We start from the raw sequence: 23,673 nt of genomic DNA, 5'->3' as shown, positions 1-23,673 counted from the left end.
ACTTTGCTTCTTTGCCATTTGCTTATTAGCGAGTTTTTTTTACTGCAGCTGGAGTTTACTGATCAGTTCTTTTAACCAAAGGCGCTAAGGTTTATATTTCTCTGTAGCTATATGGGGATGCGTGGGCTCACACTAGAACAGAGCTGCGCTCAACATGTTTCACGTTTACAAACAACGCTTCTTCAGGAGCATGAAGGGTTTACAGTTTATAAACCCTGTTCAAGAAAAAAAACAGAGTTTAATAATATCAATTTTACAGTTATGCTAACATACTACAGACATCCCAACCTGCAAAAACTCATTTCAGGGAGGTGGCAAACTCATTTCAGGGAGGTGACGCAATGCGACAAGACACCCCCCCACCCCGACACGTTAGTATATGTGTGAACATTTTTTGTGTGTGTGTATCATGTCACTCACATGCAGCCTATGTCACACATATATATCTCATATCACTCACACACAGCCTATGTGTAAGCAGGCCTGGACATTTAAGACTAAGCAGCCAATTTTTCCAGGAAACGGGGGGGGGGGGGGTTTCGGGGGATTCGGTAGGCATTTGCGGGGGTGGCTGGTGTTGGTCCTCCACACTGTAATGTACAGGGACACCGTGATATAATGGGGACTGCACTGTAAAGTGGCACTGTAATGATTACAGTGCCCCTGCAATTATCCCTGTAATCACAGTGCCCCCTTTTACTCTCTGCTCACTGTGCAGATCTCCAGCTCCTCCTGCCCCCTTACATCAGAGCCTGCACAGACACCACCTTATGTCATAGTGCCCTTACATCAGAGTCCGCACAGAGCCCCCTTACATCAGAGTCCGCACAGAGCCCCCTTACATCAGAGTCCGCACAGAGCCCCCTTACATCAGAGTCCGCACAGAACCCCCTTACATCAGAGTCCGCACAGAGCCCCCTTACATCAGAGTCCGCTTACATCAGAGTCCGCACAGAGCCCCCTTACATCAGAGTCCGCACAGAGCCCCCTTACATCAGAGTCCGCACAGAGCCCCCTTACATCAGAGTCTGCACAGAGCCCCCTTACATCAAAGTCCACACAGAGCCCCCTTACATCAGAGTCTGCTTACATCAGAGTCCGCACAGAGCCCCCTTAGATCAGAGTCCGCTTACATCAGAGTCCGCACAGAGCCCCCTTACATCAGAGTCCGCACAAAGCCCCCCTTACATCGGAGTCCGCTTACATCAGAGTCCGCTTACATCAGAGCTCCCTTACATCAGAGTCCGCACAGACCCCCCTTACATCAGAGTCCGCCTACATCAGAGTCCGCTTACATCAGAGCCCGCACAAACCCCCCCTCACATCAGAGTCTGCACAGACCCCCCTCTTACATCAGAGTCCGCACAGACCCCCCCCCTTAGAGTCTGCAGAATTTCCACTAAGTCCCCTTTCACACTTAAAAAAAACTCCTGCAAGCAGCATCTTTGGAGCGGTGTGTATACCGCTCCTCCCCATTGAAATGAATGTGCAGCGTGGCCAAACCGCTGGCAAAGCGCCGCTGCAGGTGTGCTTTGCGGGTGGTTTTAACCCTTTTTCGTCTGCTAGCGGGGGTTAAAAGCACCCCGCTAGCGGCCAAATATCTCAGAAAAAAATGATGGTAAAGTTCCACTAAAAATAGCGGCGCTTTACCGCCAATGCCGCCCGCACCCCAGTGTGAAAAGGGTCTCACTGTAAAGGGGGAGCTCTATGGACTCTAATGTAAAGGGGAACTCTGATGTAAGGGGGTCTCTGGTCATCAAAGCCCCCCCTCTTGCATCAGAGTCCACAAAGCACCCCTTAAATTCATTTTACACAGTGGGAGGCAGGAGAGAGGGTGATCTTACTCATCCCAGGATGGAGGCTTAGGCACAGGCTGTCTGTAGCATGCGTCTTCTGAGGTAAAACTTCCTTCCCATGTTCTCCCCGAGTGTGTGGGCGGGGCAGACACAGAAGTAGAGGGGCGGGAGGAGGAGGAGCAGTCCATCTGAGCTGAGGGCACAGAGCGGAACTGTCAGCAGCAGCTCTGGGGCTGAGCTGTGGGTGAGAGACACACAGCTCAGCCAATGCAGCTGATAACTTCACTCGTAGTTCCGGCCGGAGAAGGCACAGGTATGGCCGCATAGTGATGGGGAGCGGCGGCCACGGCCTGTGTTAGCCCTGTTCAGGCCGCCGCTTACCTCCCGCTGTGCGGCCTGGGCATCAACAGGCCAATGAGCGGGCAGCCCACTGGGCAAATGCCCGGTCTGCCCTATGGCCAGTCCGGGCCTGTGTGTAAGACACACTACAGGAGATGGTCAGAGACTGAGGACATGATACAAGAGATAATCAGAGACTGCAGATATGATCAGAGACTGCAGACATGGTACAAGAGATGATGATCAGAGACTGGAGACATAGTACAAGAGATGATCAGAGACTGCAGACATGGTACAAGAGATGATCAGAGACTGCAGACATGGTACAAAGAGATGGTCAGAGACTGCAGACATGGTACAAGAGATGGTCAGAGACTGCAGACATGATACAAGAGATGGTCAGAGACTGCAGACATGATACAGGAGATGGTCAGAGACTGCAGATATGATACAGGAGATGGTCAGAGACTGCAGATATGATACAGGAGATGGTCAGAGACTGCAGATATGATACAGGAGATGGTCAGAGACTGCAGATATGATACAGGAGATGGTAAGAGACTGCAGATATGATACAGGAGATGGTAAGAGACTGCAGATATGATACAGGAGATGGTCAGAGACTGCAAATATGATACAGGAGATGGTCAGAGACTGCAAATATGATACAGGAGATGTCAGAGACTGCAGACATAGTACAGGAGATGGTCAGAGACTGCAGACATAGTACAGGAGATGATCAGAGACTGCGTTTATGGTTGAACTCAATGTACAAGTATATAGTATCTCAGGGCTGTGCCACTCTATTTAAACCAACTCTGCAAGATCAAGTCATTATTCCTCTGAAAAGTACAACCAAGTGACAAGGCAGCAGCACATTTAATTTCTAAAATAAAAATTATCTTACAAACAGTGAACTGGTCAGGATTACTGGAGGACAGTAAACAGTTAATGGGTCTGTAAAACTTCTAGCCTGAATCAGCAGTAAATCCTTCACAAAAACATCAATCTATGCAGCACACACAGAGCTCTGGCTAAACAGCTGAGCTGAAATGTTTAACAACCAACCATGTGTGACCCATCACTGGACACAGATTGCTGGTGGGCTGCAGGGTATTCCAGAGATCTTATCACTGCAGTGTGCAGCTATAAAGAAAAAAAAAAAAAAGCGAGGGGGAGGCTGATCAATAACCTTGCACTGTCTGAAGGTAAACATTTCTGGAAGACACTGGCCGGCCAGCATTACATGTGACTGTACAGCGCTCCCCACAATCTTGTTTCCATTCAGCCAGAGATGTGTGCTCAGTGCTGCAGGATTTTGCTGTGGTCATACCTTCTGCTATGTCCTTGGGCTTCAGGTACTATGTATCTCCCTCCCGGCGCCCCCATTCAGCACCTGTATAGTCAAATGTGGAGGGCTGGAGAGGGGGAGGGTTACACTCTGTCTGCCACTCGATATAGCCACTTGCTCCTCCAGCCCTCTGCTGCTAAACATTTCCTCAGTCAGCCCCGCCTCCTGTTCAAAGCAAAGCCACTGCCGCCACTTCTTTTTATCTCTATCGCTGTTCTTTTTAAAACAAAAAAAAAGCTCCTAGCAGCTGACAGAAGCTCCCTGAGTGACAGGCTCAGCCGGGAGATTGCCTGGCGCTCGCGGGTGTCCAGGAGCCCGCAGTCAAATGCGTGAAACTCCCGCAAGTCGTGGGAGACTTGAGATGTCTGATACTATATACACAATGAGTAATACTAGATACTTACAGACTAGTTGTGAGGGTCATGGAGAGCGAGGAGCGGAGCCAGTGGCAAGTATGACGCCCCATCAGAAAGCAGATGGGGATACACGTGGGTGGATAGCGTGTGAACTAATATATTATTATATATCTTGATGTATATATAAAAAGACTCTGTGGTACATAGAAGGACCCATATAGTATTGCAGCACTTATAGTGCTGCATTAGTGGTTGTGTGTGATGTAACACATTAAGTTGGAAGCCTGGCGCTAGCTGTTAAATTGTCCATGAAAGGTGCAGAAGCTAGCTGCGTCTCTCCTTATGTGCAGGCTCTATCACCCATGCAGTATTACAGATTACTCCTCATGCTTTGGGACCCTAACCCAGTTCTGGCCCATCCTTTGTGTTTCCTGAACTGTGTAGGGACAAAAAACATATACAGACATATACTTAAAGTGTGGAACGCCCACCAAAGAAAGGTACACTATCTTCCACTATAAGGTTCCAGACTTACATTCTACTGCGCTCCATGTCTGCTCGCTGCTAATCCAAAATGGAGTGATCAGCCGGTCTAAACAAAACCTTGCTGATCATCTCTCCCTTAAAGGTGTATCCCGACCGTCATGCCAGGTGCAATCAGCTTGCCACCTGACGTCAAACGGCCCGGCCGAAGGTGCACGCCCACATATATTAGAGATACTTTGGACCTTCCTAAACACATTTGAAGGCCATAGTTAATATGATTTAATACGTGTTATAATAGCTGCAAAATAAACATATTAACCACTTCCCGACCAACCGCCACAGTTTTACTGCGGCAGAATGGCACAGGTGGGCGAAACACCTAGCTGTATATTGGGCGCGTGCGCCCCTAGGCGGCCGCGACGATCGGATTAGTTTCAGAATCGATCAGTCTCCAGGCCCAGGCCAATGATTTCTCTCCTGGACCTGCTGATCGGTCCTGACGAATCAAATGCTTCCCCTGTCTGTAAGTGTAAACACAGACAGGGGAAGTGATGTAATCTCCCTCTCTGGAATTCTTTTCCGTTCCAGAGAGAGGAGAGAGGACATCCGCACGTGAGTTGCACCAACACCACACTGACAGAGTACACATAGGCACACATTTCACCCCCCGATTCCCCCCCAATTAACCCCTTCACTGTGTCACCCAGTGCCGTGTTCATATTTTTCTTTGATCACTGTACTGGTGTCATTTGTGACACTAATCAGCGTTAGGGCAGTTAGTGGTATGCCCAGGTAGCTTTAGGGTACCCCCCCTAAACCCCCCTAATAAAGTTTTAACCCCTTGATCACCCCCCCGTCGCCAGTGTCACTAAGCAATCGTTTTTCTGATCGCTGTATTAGTGTCACTGGTGACGCTAGTTAGGGAGCTAAATATTTAGGTTCGCCGTCAGCGTTTTATAGCGTCAGGGACCCCCATATACTATCTAATAAAGGTTTTAACCCCTTGATTGCCCCCTAGTTAACCCTTTCACCAGTGATCACCGTATAACTATTACGGGTGACGCTGGTTAGTTTATTTTTTATAGTGTCAGGGCACCCGCCGTTTATTACCTAATAAAGGTTTAGCCCCCTGATCGCCCAGCGGTGATATGCGTCGCCCCAGGCAGCGTCAGGTTAGCGCCAGTACCGCTAACACCCACGCACGCAGCATACACCTCCCTTAGTGGTATAGTATCTGAATGGATCAATATCTGATCCGATCAGATCTATACTAGCGTCCCCAGCAGTTTAGGGTTCCCAAAAACGCAGTGTTAGCGGGATCAGCCCAGATACCTGCTAGCACCTGCGTTTTGCCCCTCCGCCCGGCCCAGCCCACCCAAGTGCAGTATCGATCGATCACTGTCACTTACTAAACGCATAACTGCAGCGTTCGCAGAGTCAGGCCTGATCCCTGCGATCGCTAACAGTTTTTTTGGTAGCATTTTGGTGAACTGGTAAGCACCAGCCCCAAGCAGCGTCAGGTTAGCGCCAGTACCGCTAACACCCACGCACGCACCGTACACCTCCCTTAGTGGTATAGTATCTGAACGGATCAATATCTGATCCGATCAGATCTATACTAGTGTCCCCAGCAGTTTAGGGTTCCCAAAAACACAGTGTTTTTTAGCGGGATCAGCCCAGATACCTGCTAGCACCTGCGTTTTGCCCCTCCGCCCAGCCCAGCCTACCCAAGTGCAGTATCGATCGATCGATCACTGTCACTTACAAAACCTTTTGGTGAACTGGTAAGCACCAGCGGCCTAGTACACCCCGGTCGTAGTCAAACCAGCACTGCAGTAACACTTGGTGACGTGGTGAGTCCCATAAGTGAAGTTCAAGCTGGTGAGGTGGCAAGCACAAGTAGTGTCCCCCTGCCACCAAGAAGAAGACAAACAGGCCCGTCGTGCCCATAGTGCCCTTACTGCTGCATTCGCCAATCCTAATTGGGAACCCTCCGCTTCTGCAGCACCCGTACTTCCTCCATTCACATCCCCAACCAAATGCAGTCGGCTGCATGAGAGGCATTTTCTTTATGTCCTCCCGAGTACCCCTACCCAATGAACCCCCCCAAAAAAGATGTCGTGTCTGCAGCAAGCACGGATATAGGCGTGACACCCGCTATTATTGTCCCTCCTGTCCTGACAATCCTGGTATTTGCATTGATGAATGTTTTGAACGCTACCATACACTAGATGAGTATTAGCGTAGGGTACAGCATTGCACAGACTAGGCACACTTTCACAGGGTCTCCCAAGATGCCATCGCATTTTGAGAGACCCAAACCTGGAACCGGTTACAGTTATAAAAGTTAGTTACAAAAAAAAAGTGTTAAAAAAAAAAAAAAAACACAAAAAATATATATATAAAAAAAGAAAAAAATAGTTGTCATTTTATTGTTCTCTCTCTCTCTATTCTCTCTCTATTGTTCTGCTCTTTTTTACTGTATTCTATTCTGCAATGTTTTATTGTTATTATGTTTTATCTCGTTTGCTTTTCAGGTATACAATTTTTTATACTTTACCGTTTACTGTGTTTTATTGTTAACCGTTTTTTTGTCTTCAGGTACGCCATTCACGACTTTGAATGGTTATACCAGAATGATGCCTACAGGTTTAGGTATCATCTTGGTATCATTCTTTTCAGCCAGCGGTCAGCTTTCATGTAAAAGCAATCCTAGCGGCTAATTAGCCTCTAGACTGCTTTTACAAGCAGTGGGAGGGAATGCCCCCCCCCCCCCACCGTCTTCCGTGGTTTTCTCTGGCTCTCCTGTCCCAACAGGGAACCTAAGAATGCAGCCGGTGATTCAGCCAGCTGACCATAGAGCTGATCAGAGACCAGAGTGGCTCCAAACATCTCTATGGCCTAAGAAACCGGAAGCTACGAGCTTAGATTTCGCCAGATTTAAACAGCGCCATTGGGAAATTGGGAAAGCATTTTATCACACCGATCTTGGTGTGGTCAGATGCTTTGAGGGCAGAGGAGAGATCTAGGGTCTAATAGACCCCAATTATTTAAAAAAAAAGAGTACCTGTCACTACCTATTGCTATCATAGGGGATATTTACATTCCCTGAGATAACAATAAAAATGATAAAAAAAAAATGAAAGGAACAGTTTAAAAATAAGATAAAAAAGCAAAAAAATAATAAAAAAAAAAAAAAAAAAAAAAAAAAAAAAAAGCACCCCTGTCCCCCCCTGCTCTCGCGCTAAGGCGAACGCAAGTGTCGGTCTGGCGTCAAATGTAAACAGCAATTGCACCATGCATGTGAGGTATCACCGCATAAAGGTCAGATCGAGGGCAGTAATTTTAGCAGTAGACCTCCTCTGTAAATCTAAAGTGGTAACCTGTAAAGGCTTTTAAAAATGTATTTATTTTGTTGCCACTGCACGTTTCTGCGCAATTGTAAAGCATGTCATGTTTGGTATCCATGTACTCGGCCTAAGATCATCCTTTTTATTTCATCAAACATTTGGGCAATATAGTGTGTTTTAGTGCATTCAAATTTAAAAAAGTGTGTTTTTTCCCCAAAAAATGCGTTTGAAAAATCGCTGTGCAAATACTGTGTGAAAAAAAAAAAAAAAAAAGAAACACCCACCATTTTAATCTGTAGGGCATTTGCTTTAAAAAATATATATAATGTTTGGGGGTTCAAAGTAATTTTCTTGCAAAAAAAATAATTTTTTCATGTAAACAAAAAGTGTCAGAAAGGGCTTTGTCTTCAAGTGGTTAGAAGAGTGGGTGATGTGTGACATAAGCTTCTAAATGTTGTGCATAAAATGCCAGGACAGTTCAACCCCCCCCAAATGACCCCATTTTGGAAAGTAGACACCCCAAGCTATTTGCTGAGAGGCATGTCGAGTCCATGGAATATTTTATATTGTGACACAAGTTGCGAGAAAGAGACACATTTTTTTTTTTTTTGCACAAAGTTGTCACTAAATGATATATTGCTCAAACATGCCATGGGAATATGTGAAATTACACCCCAAAATACATTCTGTTGCTTCTCCTGAGTACGGGGATACCACATGTGTGAGACTTTTTGGGAGCCTAGCCGCGTACGGGCCCCCGAAAACCAAGCACCGCCTTCAGGCTTTTCAGGTATACAAGCCTAGCCGCGTACGGGCCCCCGAAAACCAAGCACCGCCTTCAGGCTTTCTAAGGGCGTAAATTTTTGATTTCACTCTTCACTGCCTATCACAGTTTCGGAGGCCATGGAATGCCCATGTGGCACAAACCCCCCCCCCCCCCCCAAATGACCCTATTTTGGAAAGTAGACACCTCAAGCTATTTGCTGAGAGGTATAGTGAGTATTTTGCAGACCTCACTTTTTGTCACAAAGTTTTGAAAAAAGAAAAAAAAAAAAAAAGTTTTTTCTTGTCTTTCTTCATTTTCAAAAACAAATGAGAGCTGCAAAATACTCACCATGCCTCTCAGCAAATAGCTTGGGGTGTCTACTTTCCAAAATGGGGTCATTTGGGGGTGGTTTGTGCCACCTGGGCATTCCATGGCCTCCGAAACTGTGATAGGCAGTGAAGAGTGAAATCAAAAATTTACACCCTTAGAAATCCTGAAGGCGGTGATTGGTTTTCGGGGCCCTGTACGCGGCTAGGCTCCCAAAAAGTCCCACACATGTGGTATCCCCATACTCAGGAGAAGCAGCTAAATGTATTTTGGGGTGCAATTCCACATATGCCCATGGCCCGTGTGAGCAATATATCATTTAGTGACAACTTTGTGCAAAAAAAAAAAAAAAGAGCGCGGCTCTAATTGGTTTCGTTGTGCCGCCGCCCAGCTTCCTCCCCGCTGTTTCCCTCCCCATAATTGGCCACAGCAGAGGGCCAATCAGAAGACTCTGGGGGCATCATAGGAAAAGTAATCCCTAAAGAATGGCGGCCCCCTGTGTGTGTCAGACATCATGCTACAGCCCCCAGCATGCATGCACTCTGCTGGGGGGGGGGTTACAGGAGGAGAAAAAGAGAATACTGTGCTGGGGGAAGCCAGATAGGGAGCCACACTGTACCCCTACCACCAGAGCCACGCTGTACCCGCACCACCAGAGAGCCACGCTGTACCCGCACCACCAGAGCCACGCTTAACCTGCACCACCAGAGAGCCATGCTGTACCCACACCACCAGAGGGCCACGTTGTACCCACACCACCAGAGGGCCACGCTGTACCCGCACCACGCTGTACCCACACCACCAGAGGGCCACGTTGTACCCACACTACCAGAGCCACGCTGTACCTGCACCACAAGAGCCACGCTGTACCCGCACCACAAGAGCCACGCTGTACCCGCACCACCAGAGCCATGCTGTACTCACACCACCAGAGCCACGCTGTACTCACACCACCAGAGCCACGCTGTACTCACACCACCAGAGAGCCACGTTGTTCTCGCACCACCAGAGAGGGAGCCACGATGTACCCGCACCACCAGAGAGGGAGCCACGATGTACCCGCACCACCAGAGAGAGAGCCACGCTGTTCCCACACCACAAGAGCCACGTTGTACCCGCACCACCAGAGAGCCACGCTGTACCCGCACCACCAGAGATTCATGCTGTACCCGCACCACCATTGAGCCACACTGTACACGCACCACCAGAGAGCCACGCTGTACCCGCACCACCAGAGGGGGAGAAAGATGAAGCCACTGCCAGGGTAGAGACATGCTACACTACTGACTAGAGTTGGCCTGGGCAACCCAGAGTCAGCAAACGTCCAGCCGGAGGAATCACAGTTGCAGTTTCACCGGGTCTGGTAAGAGAGCCTGTTGGCCATTATACATTACTGTTCCCAGGAACTGAGCCATTAGGAAGTACCTAACCTGATATCCTCTAGGCCAGCCCTAGTGACACCACTGTCCCGGAGCCCACAACAAGTTCCAGCACTGAGTTTCGGTAACTGGCCAGACAGGGATGCGCCAGCGTGGGCACCCAGGACATCTGCCGCCTGGAGTCCCACAAGCGGTGATGGGCTTTCCGTAGCAGCCGACACCTCTCTCCCCACTGTCAGCCACACACACTCAGTACACAGCCAGGAGGAGGAGCCACAGAGGAGGGACACGACTTCAGTTCAAGAGCCTCCCAAAGCACCCAGCACATATCCCCTTACCCCCCAAATGAAAAGATGCTGTATCGCTCACTGTCCTCCTCCCGCGGTGTCCCTCTGTCCTCCCATGAAGATGACAGGGCGGATCTTAAAAAGGGGTGTGGCCTTGACAGGAAGGGGTGGGTCAGTTAAATTAGGGGGTGCGCGAGCTTAGTCAGGCCTAGGGCAGCACAAAACCTAAATACACCACTGGCCGGGACCCGAGGGACGGGTCGTCCTCGGGTGGCCGACATCGCGGGCACCCAGGACAGGTAAGTACTTATTTAAAGTCAGCAGCTACAGTGTTTGTAGCTGCTGACTTTTAATTTTTTTTTTTTACGTCCGGAATCCCGCTTAAAACGCCTGGGTTTCAATTACATCACTGCCGTATGTGCATGGGTGTCACATGGCACATGGCACATGGCAGCTTAGTGTACATTAAAGCCAGGGTTGCCAACCTCCCGCAGCATTTTTTTTACTGACAAAACATGGAAAATTTACTGGCGGAGCACATTTTTTACTGGCAAACTGGAAAATTACAGAACTCCTATTAAAAACTAACACAGTGAATATTTAAACAGTATAAACATGGTATGGAACGCATCAACAATACCTATAACAAAGTAATTTGCTTGATTTACACTTAAAAAGTCAACACAGCATGAAATTATCAGCCCCTGATATTTACTGGCAGTTGTAAAAAAAAAAAAAAAAAAAATAATCACTGATTTTTACAAACTGTCAGTAAATTTACTGGCGGTTGGCAACCCTGATTACAGCTGACAGGCAGGGGGAAGAATTTATGACAGAAGAAACAGACAGAATTTCTTTTGTCATAAAAGCTCTACCTGTAAAGCATTTAAAAAAAAAAAGTGAGTTTGCCACTTTAAAAATAAGAGAGATGCGTCCGTCATAATAAAAGAATAAGAACAAGGATTAACTAATGAAGACTGACAAGATGCTGTAAACTGTATTTTTTCTTTAAGAAAGCAACAAGTTCGCTTTAAATATCTCTACTTAGATTTCTGTCTAGATACAAACTACCTAAACTACTTCCTTGTTTGCACGATGCAAGTTCACTATGGGCAGCCATGAACATTTCTCTAATCTGAACGAGTCTTCAAGAACATGGCTACATCGCCCCTCCCATTTATCAGGAAGAATAAAGACCGACCTGGCTAGAGCCGATAGTTCTTCCGCGATGCGACTTCAATGTGAATTAAACAACATCAATGGAGAAAGGATAGATGGGTTTTACACGGGACAGTTAGATAAATATGTTGTCAGCGTCAAGGCGGGACAGTGACGTATTACGACGTACAACCAATGAACAGTGCGGGGAGGAGGGGTGTGAGGCCCTATCGCTCGACATCGAGAAAGTTGGTTTGAGGTTAGAGAGGAGATCGTCTAACCGGTATAATAAGCAGGAAAGAGGGGTGAAAGGGACGGGAAGTGGTGTGCTGCTCACAGGCATCGATGAGTGCGGCACATTGTGGTTCTGGCGAGTTGGACTTCAGGCTCATATTCGAAGAGGCTACGGCGCAGCCTTTAGGATCGACAGGTGAGTCTTGGAAGTATATTCCTTGATGTTTACTTACATCAGGGCGAAAACGTAAATCATTGCTGCGAAATTCTGATTGTGGGAATTGATAGTAACTATGCTCGGACCATGTTTGCTGATTTCTGGATAGGGGGCGCTCTCATCTACGAAACCAGCCAGCAGCGTAGACCTACGGCCTGCTAACTTTCGAAGATCCACGAACCAACGTGTGTCCAGTGCTGCAGGTGTAGAGTGACCAGTTGATTGTACTATAATTTGTATTTATTTTTTTTCTTGAATAGAATTTCTGTATAAAAACGTGTGTTGACATTAGCTTTTATCCAGGTGTTGTATCACGGATGAGTGTGGTATTCTATTTGTTTAAATTTATAATGAAATCCATTTGAAGGCTTTCACCGTGCACTCCAGCTGTTGTCAAACTAGCTGATGAACCCATTTGTGACTTTTTCAGATTGCCCACCAAACATTTATTTAAAAATGTCTACCACTTTTTTTTTTCCCTGTATAAATGCCACTTTTTATTAGTGCTACAAGTAATAATACAATAATACATCTTGATACAAGCGAATGTTTTTACAATGCTATGGTGGGTGTATTCACCGCTTCTCCAAAACCAGAGTTTGGGGCGGGTGTGCTCACCGTGTGGGGCTTTACCCACATGATGGCTGCTTCATTCACAGCAATCTGTGATTAATTACAAGTTCCGCTAGCCTTTGTGGCTGACGGCTTGTAGTTCTCAATTAACTACCAGGGTGCTAGTGAGCGTTCTAGTTCATTGCTTCTTCCTGTTTGTGTAGCTAACAAACTATCTATTTAAAGCGGAGGTTCACACAAAACTTGAAGCTCCGCTTTTTGGAACCCTCCCCCCCTCCGGTGTCACATTTGCCACCTTTCGGGGGGGATGGGTGCAGATACCTGTCTAATACAGGTATTTGTACCCACTTCCAGGCGTAGACTTCCCCCCCCCCCCCCCCCCGCGCTGTCTGCTGGGACACACACGGGTCCCAGAGACAGCAGGGAACGTTCTGATTGCGCAGCACGACTCGCGCATCAGGGAACCGGGAAGTGAAGCCGCAAGGCTTCATTTCCTGATTCCCTTACAGAAGATGGCGGCGGCAGCACCCGAGACCCGAGCAACGGTTCGGCCTCGGGTGCCGACATCGCTGGACCCTGAGACAGGTAAGTGTCCTTATTTTAAAAGTCAGCAGCTGCAGTATTTGTAGCTGCTGACATTTAAATTTTTTTTTCGCGGGACTCCCTCTTGGTTATAAAGATATTGGGGCTGCTGCACTTAAACCGGAATACCAGGTCCCAATTGATATTTAACAAAAAAAAAAAAACAAGTCTCTTGTCCCCTTAAGTACTTAAAGACCGCCCACCACAGATATTTAAAAAATAAAAATCCATCCAAAAGGTTTATTGAAAGACTGCCACCAGGACTAAAACAACAGACCAAGGGGGTGACAACGTTTCACACATACATTGGGCTTCTTCAAAACCCTTTTTGGTGTTTTGAAGAAGCCCAATGTATGTGTGAAACCTAGTCACCCCTTGGCCCGTTGTTTTAGTCCTGGTGGCAGTCTTAAAATAAACCTGTTGGACGCATGTTAGTGTGCAGCTAATTTTTCTCATTTGGTCTTCATTGAATGAGTTTACCAAAAATTTAAATATTGCAGAATATACAACCTCATGCTACATAACTAAGCTCAATTTCATGCTGAATAAACTAAATTACTAAAAGAGAAGTATGGGTTTGTTTTTTCAGATTAATGCTTACCTTGGATGCAGCATCTGTCCTCCGGCGCCTCTACACTGAGAACCGAGCGATCGAACATCGCAGATGGCTCGGTTCTCACAGCTCCCCGAGCAGAGAGCTGCTGACTTTTTCAATCATCAGCTCTCTGCTCTGCTCCTCCTCGTTCACTAGAGCGCTAAGCTGTGGAGTTGCGGGGAGCGGTCGTCTCAGGCTCTCAGCAACTTGCTGAGGCAGGCATCTCTCCAGGCACCTGACGGATCAAGACTTCCATTGTCGGGATGACACGGTGTCTGGACTGATTTATGTGACGTCAGCAGAGAGTGGCCTACAGCCCGCTCTCTGCTGAAAATGGGTCACAGGAGTGCAAAACGAATTGCACTCCTGTGATCCATAGGAGAAAGCCCAGCCAAACGAGCTTTGGCTGGACTTCTCCTTTTTTAATGTATCTTAACCACTTCCCGACCGGCGCATGCCGATGTACGTCGGCAGAATGGCACGGCTGGGCAAATGAGCGTACCCGTACGTCCCTTTGAATTTTCCGCTGTGCCATTGCATGCACGCTGGCCAGGAGCTCCGTGAGCCGGGTCGCGGGTCCCGCGGACTCGATCGCCTCATGGAGAGGACGAACGGGGAGATGCTAATGTATTCAAGCATCTCCCTGTTCTGCCTAATGACAGAGTCACTGATCTCTGCTCCCTGTGATCGGGAGCAGAGATCAGTGACGTGTCACGTGTAGCCACGCCCCCCCCACAGTTAGTAACACTCCCCAGGACATACTTGACCCCTCCCTAGCCCCCTAGTGGTTAACCCCTTCACTGCCAGTGTCATTTACACAGGAATCAGTGCATTTGTATAGCACTGTTTGCTGTATAAATGACAATGTTCCCAAAAATGTGTCTAAAATGACGGATGTGTCCGTCATAATGTCGCAGTCACGATAAAAATCGCTGATCCCCGTCATTACTAGTAAAAAAAAAAAAAAAAAAAAAAAATTAATAATAAATAATAAAAATGCCATAAAACTATCCCCTATTTTTTTAAACGCTATAACTTTTGCGCAAACCAATCATTAAACGCTTATTGCGATTTTTAAAAAAATATGTAGACGAATACGTATCGGCCCAAACTAAAGAAAAAAAATAGTTTTTTGAAATATTTTTTGGGGATATTTATTATAGCAAAAAGTAAAAAAAAATGCGTTTTTTTTTTTTTTTTTAAATTGTCGCTATTTTTTTGTTTTTTAGCGCAAAAAATAAAAACCGCAGAGGCAATCAAATGCCACCAAAAGAAAGCTCTATTTGTGGGGAAAAAAAGGACGTCAATTTTGTTTGGGAGCCACGTCGCACGACCGCACAATTGTCCGTTAAAGCAACGCAGTGCCGAATCGCAAAATGTGTTCTGGTCGGGAAGGGGGTGAATTCTTCCGGGGGGTGAAGCGGTTAAATAGAAAACTATCTATAGATAGACCATTTTACTCCAAAAGCATTTTATGAAAATACATTTGATAAAAATAAAAAAAATCAAATTTTTATTTTTTAAATTTAATTTATATACTGCAGCAGGGCGGCTCTATTGCGTGAAACAACGTACCTGTATGTTGTTTCATGCAAATAGATAGTGTGGGCGCACGCCACTGCACGGAGGAGGAACCGATGCGCGTGTCCGGCGGACCGGAAGTCTGCCGGTTATCTGCAATAGTTTCACAGAGAGGCAGAACGGCATCAGTGCATTTTTATTTATTTATTTATTTATTTTTTATAGCACTGATCACTGTATTGGTGTCACTGGTCCCCAAAAAGTGTCCCTTAGATTTGTCAATAAATATTAAAAGTCCACAAATCAATTCCAAAGTTTGTAGACGCTATAACTTTTGTGCAAACCAATCAATATACGCTTAATGGGATCTTTTTTACCAAAATTTGTAGCTGAATACATATTGGCCTAAATTGATGAAGACTTTTTTTTTTTTTACATGTATTCTAGCAGAAAGTAAAAAATATTGTTTTTTTGTTTTCAAAATTGTTGGTCTTTTGTTTAAAAAAAGTGCAAAAAATAAAAACCGCAGAGGTGCTCAAATACCGCCAAAGGAAAGCTCTTTGTGGGAAAAAGACATCAATTTTATTTGGGTACAGTATCACATGACCGCGCTATTGTCAGTTAAAATAACGCAGTGCTGTATCGCAAACAATATATAATTTTTTTTTTTTTTTAAACCAACATGTTATACTTACCTGCTCTGTACAATGGTTTTGCACAGAGCAGCCTTGATTCTTCTCATCTAGGGTCCCCCCGCTGGCACTTGGCTCCTCCTGCCTTCAGAATGCCCCCATAGCAGGGTAAAAAAACTTCTGCCTTTTAGAACCACTCACTTCCTGCCCAGGACTACATGTCCCATTGCTCCTCATGCATTCACATTTTACAAGTTCTCAGGCACTTAGTGAAATGCATGGATGGGGTACTGAGCTGTATGTGTGCTTCACTGTATTTCCTGATATGTAAACAAATAATGAATTCTGTAGGCTGGCCAACTAATCGGCTGGCGAACTAATCGATTATGAAAATAAATGACAACTATTTTCATAATCTATTAGTTGTCGATTAGTTGTTTCGGCTCTAGCTGTATTGCAAAAAAATGGCCTGGTCGTTCATGAAGGGGCTAAAACATTCCGGGGCTGAAGTGGTTAAATAGCAACAAATACATATAGTGAACTCCCACGCTGTGCAATTTTTAAGCCAAATTAATAGATGTAAAAATATTGCTATACAATAACATATCAAGTATGAAAATATGTGAATGACTATAAGACCTCATGCACACTGGACATTATAAAAACTATACTCTCTCAAAAGCTTATGATTTAACCACTTGCTTACTGGGCACTTAAACCCCCCTCCTGCCCAGACCAATTTTCAGCTTTCAGCGCTGTCACACTTTGAATGACAATTACTCAGTCATGCAACACTGTACCCAAATGAATTTTTTGTCCTTTTTTTTCATACAAATAGAGCTTTCTTTTGGTGGTATTTGATCACCTCCTGGGTTTTTTATTTTTTGCGCTATAAATGAAAAAAGACCGAAAATTTTGAAAAAAAAACGCATTTTTCTTAGTTTCTGTGATAAAATTTTGCAAATTAGTAATTTTTCTTCATAAATTTTGGCCACAATTTATACTGCTACATATCTTTAGTAAAAATAACCCAAATTAGTGAATATTATTTGGTCTCTGTGAAAGTTAGAGAGTTTACAAGTTATGGTGCAAATCATAAAAAATTGATCACACCTGATGTACTGACGGCCTATCTCATTTCTTGCGACCCGAACAAGTCAGGAAAGTACAAATACCCCCCAAATGACCCCTTTTTTGAAAGTAGACATTCCAAGGTATTCAGTAAGATGCATTGTGAGGTTTTTGATGTTGTCATTTTTTTCCCACAATTCTTTGCAAAATGAAGATTTTTTTTTTTTTTTTCCCACAAAATTGTCATTGTAATAGGTTATTTCTCTCGCATGGCATGTGTATACCACAAATGACTCCCCAAAATACATTCTGCTACTCCTCCTGAGTATTTCGATACCAAATGTGTGAGACTTTTACACAGCCTGGCCACATACAGAGGCCCAATATTGAAATAGCACCATCAGGCGTTCTAGGAGCATAAATTACACATCTTATTTCTCAACCGCCTATTACACTTTTGAAGGCCCTGGAGCACCAGGACAATGGAAACGCCCACAAAGTGACCCCATTTTGGAAAGCTAACACCCCAACGTATAATCTGAGGCATAATGAGTCTTTTGAACGGTTCATTTTTTTTCCAAAAGTTTTTGGAAAATGTGGAAAAAAAATGAAAACGCATTTTTTTTACGCAAAGTTGTGCATTTATAAGATATTTCCAACACATAGCATGTACATAGCAAAAATTACACCCCAAAATACATTCTGCTACTCCTCCTGAGTACGGCGATACAACATGTGTGAGACTTTTACACAGCCTGGCCACATACAGAGGCCCAACATGCAAGGAACACCATCAGGTGTTCTATGGACACATAGCATTCACATACCAAGAATTACACCCCAAAATACATTATGCTGAGCAAAGAGTAAACAAAAGATTACCTGTGGTTGTAGTAGCGCAGTTGTACACAGGAGGATAGCACTGGTCCAGGCAGCAGACAGGGACTTGGTCAGCAAAAGCAAACACAATCTTCCAGGCAACAGGCAGGAATACTGTCCATAGTCAGTACAGGCAGCAGGCAGGGATACTGTCCATATATAGTCCAGGGTCAGTGCAGGCAGAGATTGTCAGCAGTGCCAATATATTGGTCCTGGTAGTAGGCAGGTCCATGTGGTGTGGTCAGTTCATGCGACAGGCAGAGGCATGATGGCATAGGTCCTACAGGCAGCAGGGAGACGTAAGGCCTCGTTCAGGACAGAATGGGGACAGGGGTAGAGGCTTCTCCCACCCAAATCTCTTTGAAGCCTCCGAGTCTCCAGACCCTAATCTAGGAATGAGAAAACAAATGAAATTGTTTTCTTCATCCAGAAAAACAATTCTGGAGCCCCTCACATATGTGAGACCCCTGTGTTCTGAATCCCACTAGTCCACTGGCAGGGTACAAGATCAGTCCAAGAGGCAGGCAAGAGGCATGGTCAAACAGTCCAGGGTCGGTTCCAGATCAGGCAGAGGTATGTACAGAATCGGTAGGCAGAAGCGTGGTCAAATAACAGTCCAGGGTCAGTTCCAGATCAGGCAGAGATATAAACAGAATCGGTAGGCAGAAGCATGGTCGAATAACAGTCCAGGGTCAGTTCCAGATCAGGCAGAGATATAAACAGAATCGGTAGGCAGAAGCATGGTTGAATAACAAGCCAGGGTCAGTTACAGAGCAAGCAGAGGCATAAGGGGTGTGAAGGCAGGAAGTGAGTGTTATGTTTACCATACTTCACTAATAATTTAGTGAAGTATGGTAACGGCGGAAACAGTCAACTATGCAGAGGCCTGGTTGGGAAGGACATTGGGCACAATAAGTGGTGTCTCTTCTCACCCCTCGTTTGGAGCACACCCGGCATTTTTTTTGTCGTTTTTGGCCTGTTGGTCTGGGAGGGATTTTATCGGGAAAGTGGCGTTCAGAGAGTCTACTAATTACATCGGATCTAATGTTTTCTGGTGGGCCATTCGGGTATATAAGGGCAGTGGTGATTTCCTCCTGGTAGCCAAGGAAGGGTTTGGGTCTGTCGGTGGAGTTGCGATAAATTACATAGGTGTTGTAAATGGCCAAATTAAATAAATAAATAAATCGAAACTTTTTTGTACCACTGGTATGTTCTTCTGGTGGAAAGGTAGGGCTCGAGCATCTGGTCGTTGAAGTCGACACCCCCCATATACATGTTGTATTCATAGATACACGTCGGCTTTTGAATTGGGCCATTCCTCCTGCTGATCTCAACAAATGTGTTGTTGTGGATTGAAGAAAGCATGTAGACATCCCTTCTGTCCCTCCACTTCACAGCCAGAATTTCCTCATTCCGTAAGCTCGCCGCCTCCATTCTTCTTAACTTTTTGTTGACGAGGCTTTGAGGAAAGCGCTTCCGATTCGTCCTTACGATGCCGCATGCTGGAGTCTTCTTGCTCTGAAGGTTTCGGAACAGGGGCAGACTAGAATAAAAATTGTCCACATATAGATGGTAGCCTTTCTCCAGAAGTGGGTTTATGAGTTGCCAAACAACTTTCCCACTCGATCCGATATATTCTGGGCAATTAGGGGGATGTAGCTGTGTGTCCTTCCCTTCGTATACCATGAAGGCATAGGTATACCCTGTAGCACGATCGCACAACTTGTACATCTTCACCCCATAGCGGGCCCTTTTGGTGGGAATAAATTGTTTTAAGCCCAGCCTGCCAGAAAATTTGATAAGGGACTCATCCACACATATGTGTTGTCCTGGGATAAACAACTGGGGGAAGATTTCTGAAAAATAATTTATTAGGGGCCGAATTTTAAAAAGCTTGTCAAAATTTGGGTGATTTCGAGGAGGGCACTGGGTATTGTCGTTATAGTGAAGGAATCTCATAATCATGAGATATCTGGTCCTGGGCATTATTGAGGAAAAGATGGGCATGTGGTAGATGGGGAGGGTAGACCAATACGAACGTATTTGATGTTTTCTGAGAGCCGGCAATGAGAGATGATCTCAAATGTTTACATTTGAGATCATCTCTCATTGGCAGAGCGATCGCGCTGAAAACGGCCGCTATGATTGGCCGTTTTCAGCGATCTGTGACTGGCTGTGTCCAAGGGACACGGCCAGCACAAAACTTCCCCGATGCGCGCCCGTGGGAGCGCGCAACGCGGAAGCCGTCTTTCGGCTATAGCGCGGGCGCGAAGTGGTTAAAAACACACAAACGCTGATAAATATATACCATAGTTTGTAGACCCTAATATAGTTAACGTAAACCAATCAATATATGCTTAATGGGATTTTTTTTTTTTTACCAAAAACCTGTAGCAGAATACAAATTGGCCTAAAATTATGAAGAATTTTTTTTTATTCGATATGTTTTATAGCAGAAAGTAAAAAAATTTTTTTTTTTTTTTTAAATTGATGGTCTTTTCTTTTCTTTTTTTTTTTTTTTTTTTTTTGTTTGTTTATAGCGCAGAAAAATAAAAAATGCAGTGGTGATCCAATACCACCAAAAGAAAGCTCTATTTGTGGAAATAAAATTACAAATTTTATTTGGCTACAACGTTGCATTACCGCACAATTGGCAGTCACGCAGTGCCATATCACAAAAAAACGGCCTGCTCATGACCCTTCATGAGCAGGCCATTTTTTTGTGATATGGCACTGCGTGACTGCCAATTGTACGGTAAATCATCCGGAGGTCAAGTGCTTAGATAAAGTATCGCACTTGCACAGGAACAGAAACTACAGGCGGTTTAAAAAACCTGTACAGCTCAGCCGTGGTGTCATCCAGTGGTCCCCTGCACTACGTTTGTATAACCTGTCATAATGGAGTTAAAAAATGTGCCCTTTTTATAGTACAAAAGCGGCAGATAATCACTGCTATGAGGGGTTAATTTATACTGCAAAGCAGTGAAAGTGAATATACAGTATCTCACAAAAGTGAATACACTCCTCACATTTTTGTATATAGTTTTATATCATCATGTGACAACACTGAAGAAATTAGTTTGCTACAATGTAAAGTAGTGGGTGTACAGCATGTATAACAGTGTAAATTTGCTGTCCGCTCAAAATAACTCGCACAGCCATTAATCTCTGAACCGCTGGCAACAAAAGTGAGTACACTCCCTAAGTGAAAATGTCCAAATTTGGCCCAATTAGCCATTTTACCTCCCCGATGTCATGTGACTCGTTAGTGTTACAAGGTCTCAGGTGTGAATGGGGAGCACGTGTGATCGCTCTCACTCTCTCCTACTGGTCACTGGAAGTTCAACATGGCACCTCATGGCAAAGGACGCTCTCTGAGGATCTGAAAAAAAAAAAAAAAAGAATTGTTGCTCTACATAAAGATGGCCTATGCTATAAGAAGATTGCCAAGACCCTGAAACTGAGCTGCAGCACGGTAGCCAAGACCATACAGCGGTTTAACAGGACAGGTTCCACTCAAAACAGGCATCGCCATGGCCGACCAAATAATTTGAGAGCACATGCTCAGCATCATATCCAGAGGTTGTCTTCGGGAAATAGATGTATGAGTGCTGCCAGCATTGCTGCAGAGGTTGAAGGGGTGGGGGAAGTCAGCCCGTCAGTGCTCAGACCATACGTCGCACACTGCATGAAAATGGTCTGCATGGCTGTCGTCCTAGAAGGCAGCCTCTTCTAAAGATGATGCACAAAGCCTGCAAACAGTTTGCTGAAGACAAGCAGACTAAGGATATGGATTGGTGTGGTGGCAACCGGGTGAGGAACACAAAGACAAGTGTGTCTTGCCTACACTCAAGCGTGGTGGCAGTGTCATGGTCTGGGGCTGCAGGAGGGCTGCTGGCACTGGGGAGCTACAGTTCATTGAGAGACCCATGAATGCCAACATTTACTGTGACATACTGAAGCTGAGCATGATCCCCTCTCTTCGGAGACTGGGCCGCAGGGCAGTATTCCAACATAACGACCCCAAACACCTCCAAGACGACCACTGCCTTGTTAAAGAAGCTGAGGGTAAAGGTGATTGGACTGGCCAAGCCTGCCTCCACAAAGACCTGGGAAGCCAATGCAGCGGCTATGAGTCCTTCGTTGGCTTCAGCCTGTGTGGCTAGGAATGCTGATATGTGGGTCTCCAAATTAAGGGACCATGTTGCCAGAACTTCTAAATCTAAGGAGGTCCTGGATTACCTAGACGTTATTGGTAGTACGATGGCTTATCTGGCAGATGCAGCTGTCGAAACAGTTCGAACTACTGTAAAGTCAGGGGCTCTGCTGAATTCTGCAAGAAGAGCCTTGTGGGTGAAAACTTGGGAGGGAGATAACACATCAAAGACACGGTTGTGGGCTACACCCTGATTAAACAAATCCATCTACAGTCCTAGAGGCCACGGTAGTGGGTTCGTTAGAAGCCCTTCAGAGGCCCTCACGCCTCATACCCCCTGACACCCTCTATGCGCACCATCCTGAGACCTTGGCGGGCAGGCTTAGCTATAGAAAAATACAAACCAACCGAGAATTCCTCGAATGCCCCGATATGGCTGAATCCAAATTTACCCCACATCTATAGACTCCCAGACCCTTATGCGTGGACCAAATACAGCGTAAAAACTCTATCACAAATAGTGTCACAAATGTCGTTATTATCTCTGTCACATCTTTCCTCTTTATGTAATATACCACATCACTACCAATTTCGCTACTTCCAATTGTCACATGCTTTCGCTGCACAATTTCCACGCTCTTCATGCACCATGGTTCAGTCGGGGCTGGAGAGAACACTCAGAACTAACTGTGCAGATAAACCTATTTCACAGCTATACGCACGCTTGGTCTTAGTGTCCTTGCCACCTCTTGATAAACTCTGGTCTCGCTGGCAGCATGACATACCCACTCTGGACAACGATGATTGGGACGACGTTTGGGATTTCCCTTTTAGCTCTTAAGTCTCTATATGTGATAGGTTTCTGCAATTCAAAATCGTACATAGAGCGTATTTCACTCCACACAGGCTCCATATGATGAACCCTGACTTTTGCAGAGTGTTGGAGATGTGGAATCTCACCAGGAGATTTCTCACACATTTTCTGGCACTGCCCTAGAAATTCAGCAATATTGGAGGGAGGTGCTTGACATGTGGCAGTGTGGCTGATGCGACTGTTTATCAAGTAATGGAGGTTTGTCTTTTGGGACTGATTGAAACACTTGTACCAACTATAGGGAAATGCACACTAGTGGGGCTGTTACTCTTCTACGCCCGGAAGAATATTGCAATACAATGGAAGAAACCCCCCCCCCCCTTTTTATATAAGGACACATACATGAATAGAGGATGCCCGATGAAATATAAGGTCTGGCATACTTTGTTAGCTGAACCAGAAACGGCCTAGTTGAGACTCGGCAATGATCTGAGATGATATGGAGATAGGAGTCTTGAGATCTTAGAATAGGTCTGGGGGAGGGATTTTGACTTTTCTGAGGTCCTGAAATGGGAATGGGGAGAAGCGTACTACTCAGATGGTTAATTTTGTGATAAACACCACACACCTGCAGAAATGTTGTATGGATGTATATCATAGCACTTGAGTTGTATGTGTATTGTTTTTGTACTGAAAAATGCAATAAAAAAAAAAAAACACGGTCGTGTGGACTCCCCTTTTCAAGGTTCCCTACTTTTTGGCACAGGTTTGGAGCAGGCCCTTTCTAGGTCCACCGACAAGGGC

General features: G+C 45.5%; 1 protein-coding gene across 6 annotated transcripts in view; it reads left to right on the top strand.

Annotated features, from left to right (window-relative positions):
* Window positions 1–11,802: 11,802 nt before the first annotated feature.
* The window catches only part of NFATC3 (nuclear factor of activated T cells 3), a 1,265,763-nt gene continuing 1,253,892 nt past the window's right edge, over window positions 11,803–23,673 (top strand). For 5 of the 6 annotated variants that reach the window (XM_073605111.1, XM_073605108.1, XM_073605107.1 and 2 more), the window contains exon 1: window positions 11,803–12,025. In XM_073605111.1, the coding sequence (XP_073461212.1) occupies window positions 11,941–12,025 (85 nt within the window). In that variant the 5' untranslated portion in view covers window positions 11,803–11,940. The remainder of the gene's footprint in view (window positions 12,026–23,673) is intronic. The other variant, XM_073605109.1, reaches the window with a different exon arrangement.

This window comes from Aquarana catesbeiana, linkage group LG11 (assembly GCF_042186555.1).
Source record: "Aquarana catesbeiana isolate 2022-GZ linkage group LG11, ASM4218655v1, whole genome shotgun sequence".
NCBI lineage: Eukaryota > Metazoa > Chordata > Amphibia > Anura > Ranidae > Aquarana > Aquarana catesbeiana.
The sequence above is the reverse complement of the archived record's forward strand: the minus strand, read 5'-3'. Positions and strand labels throughout refer to the sequence as shown.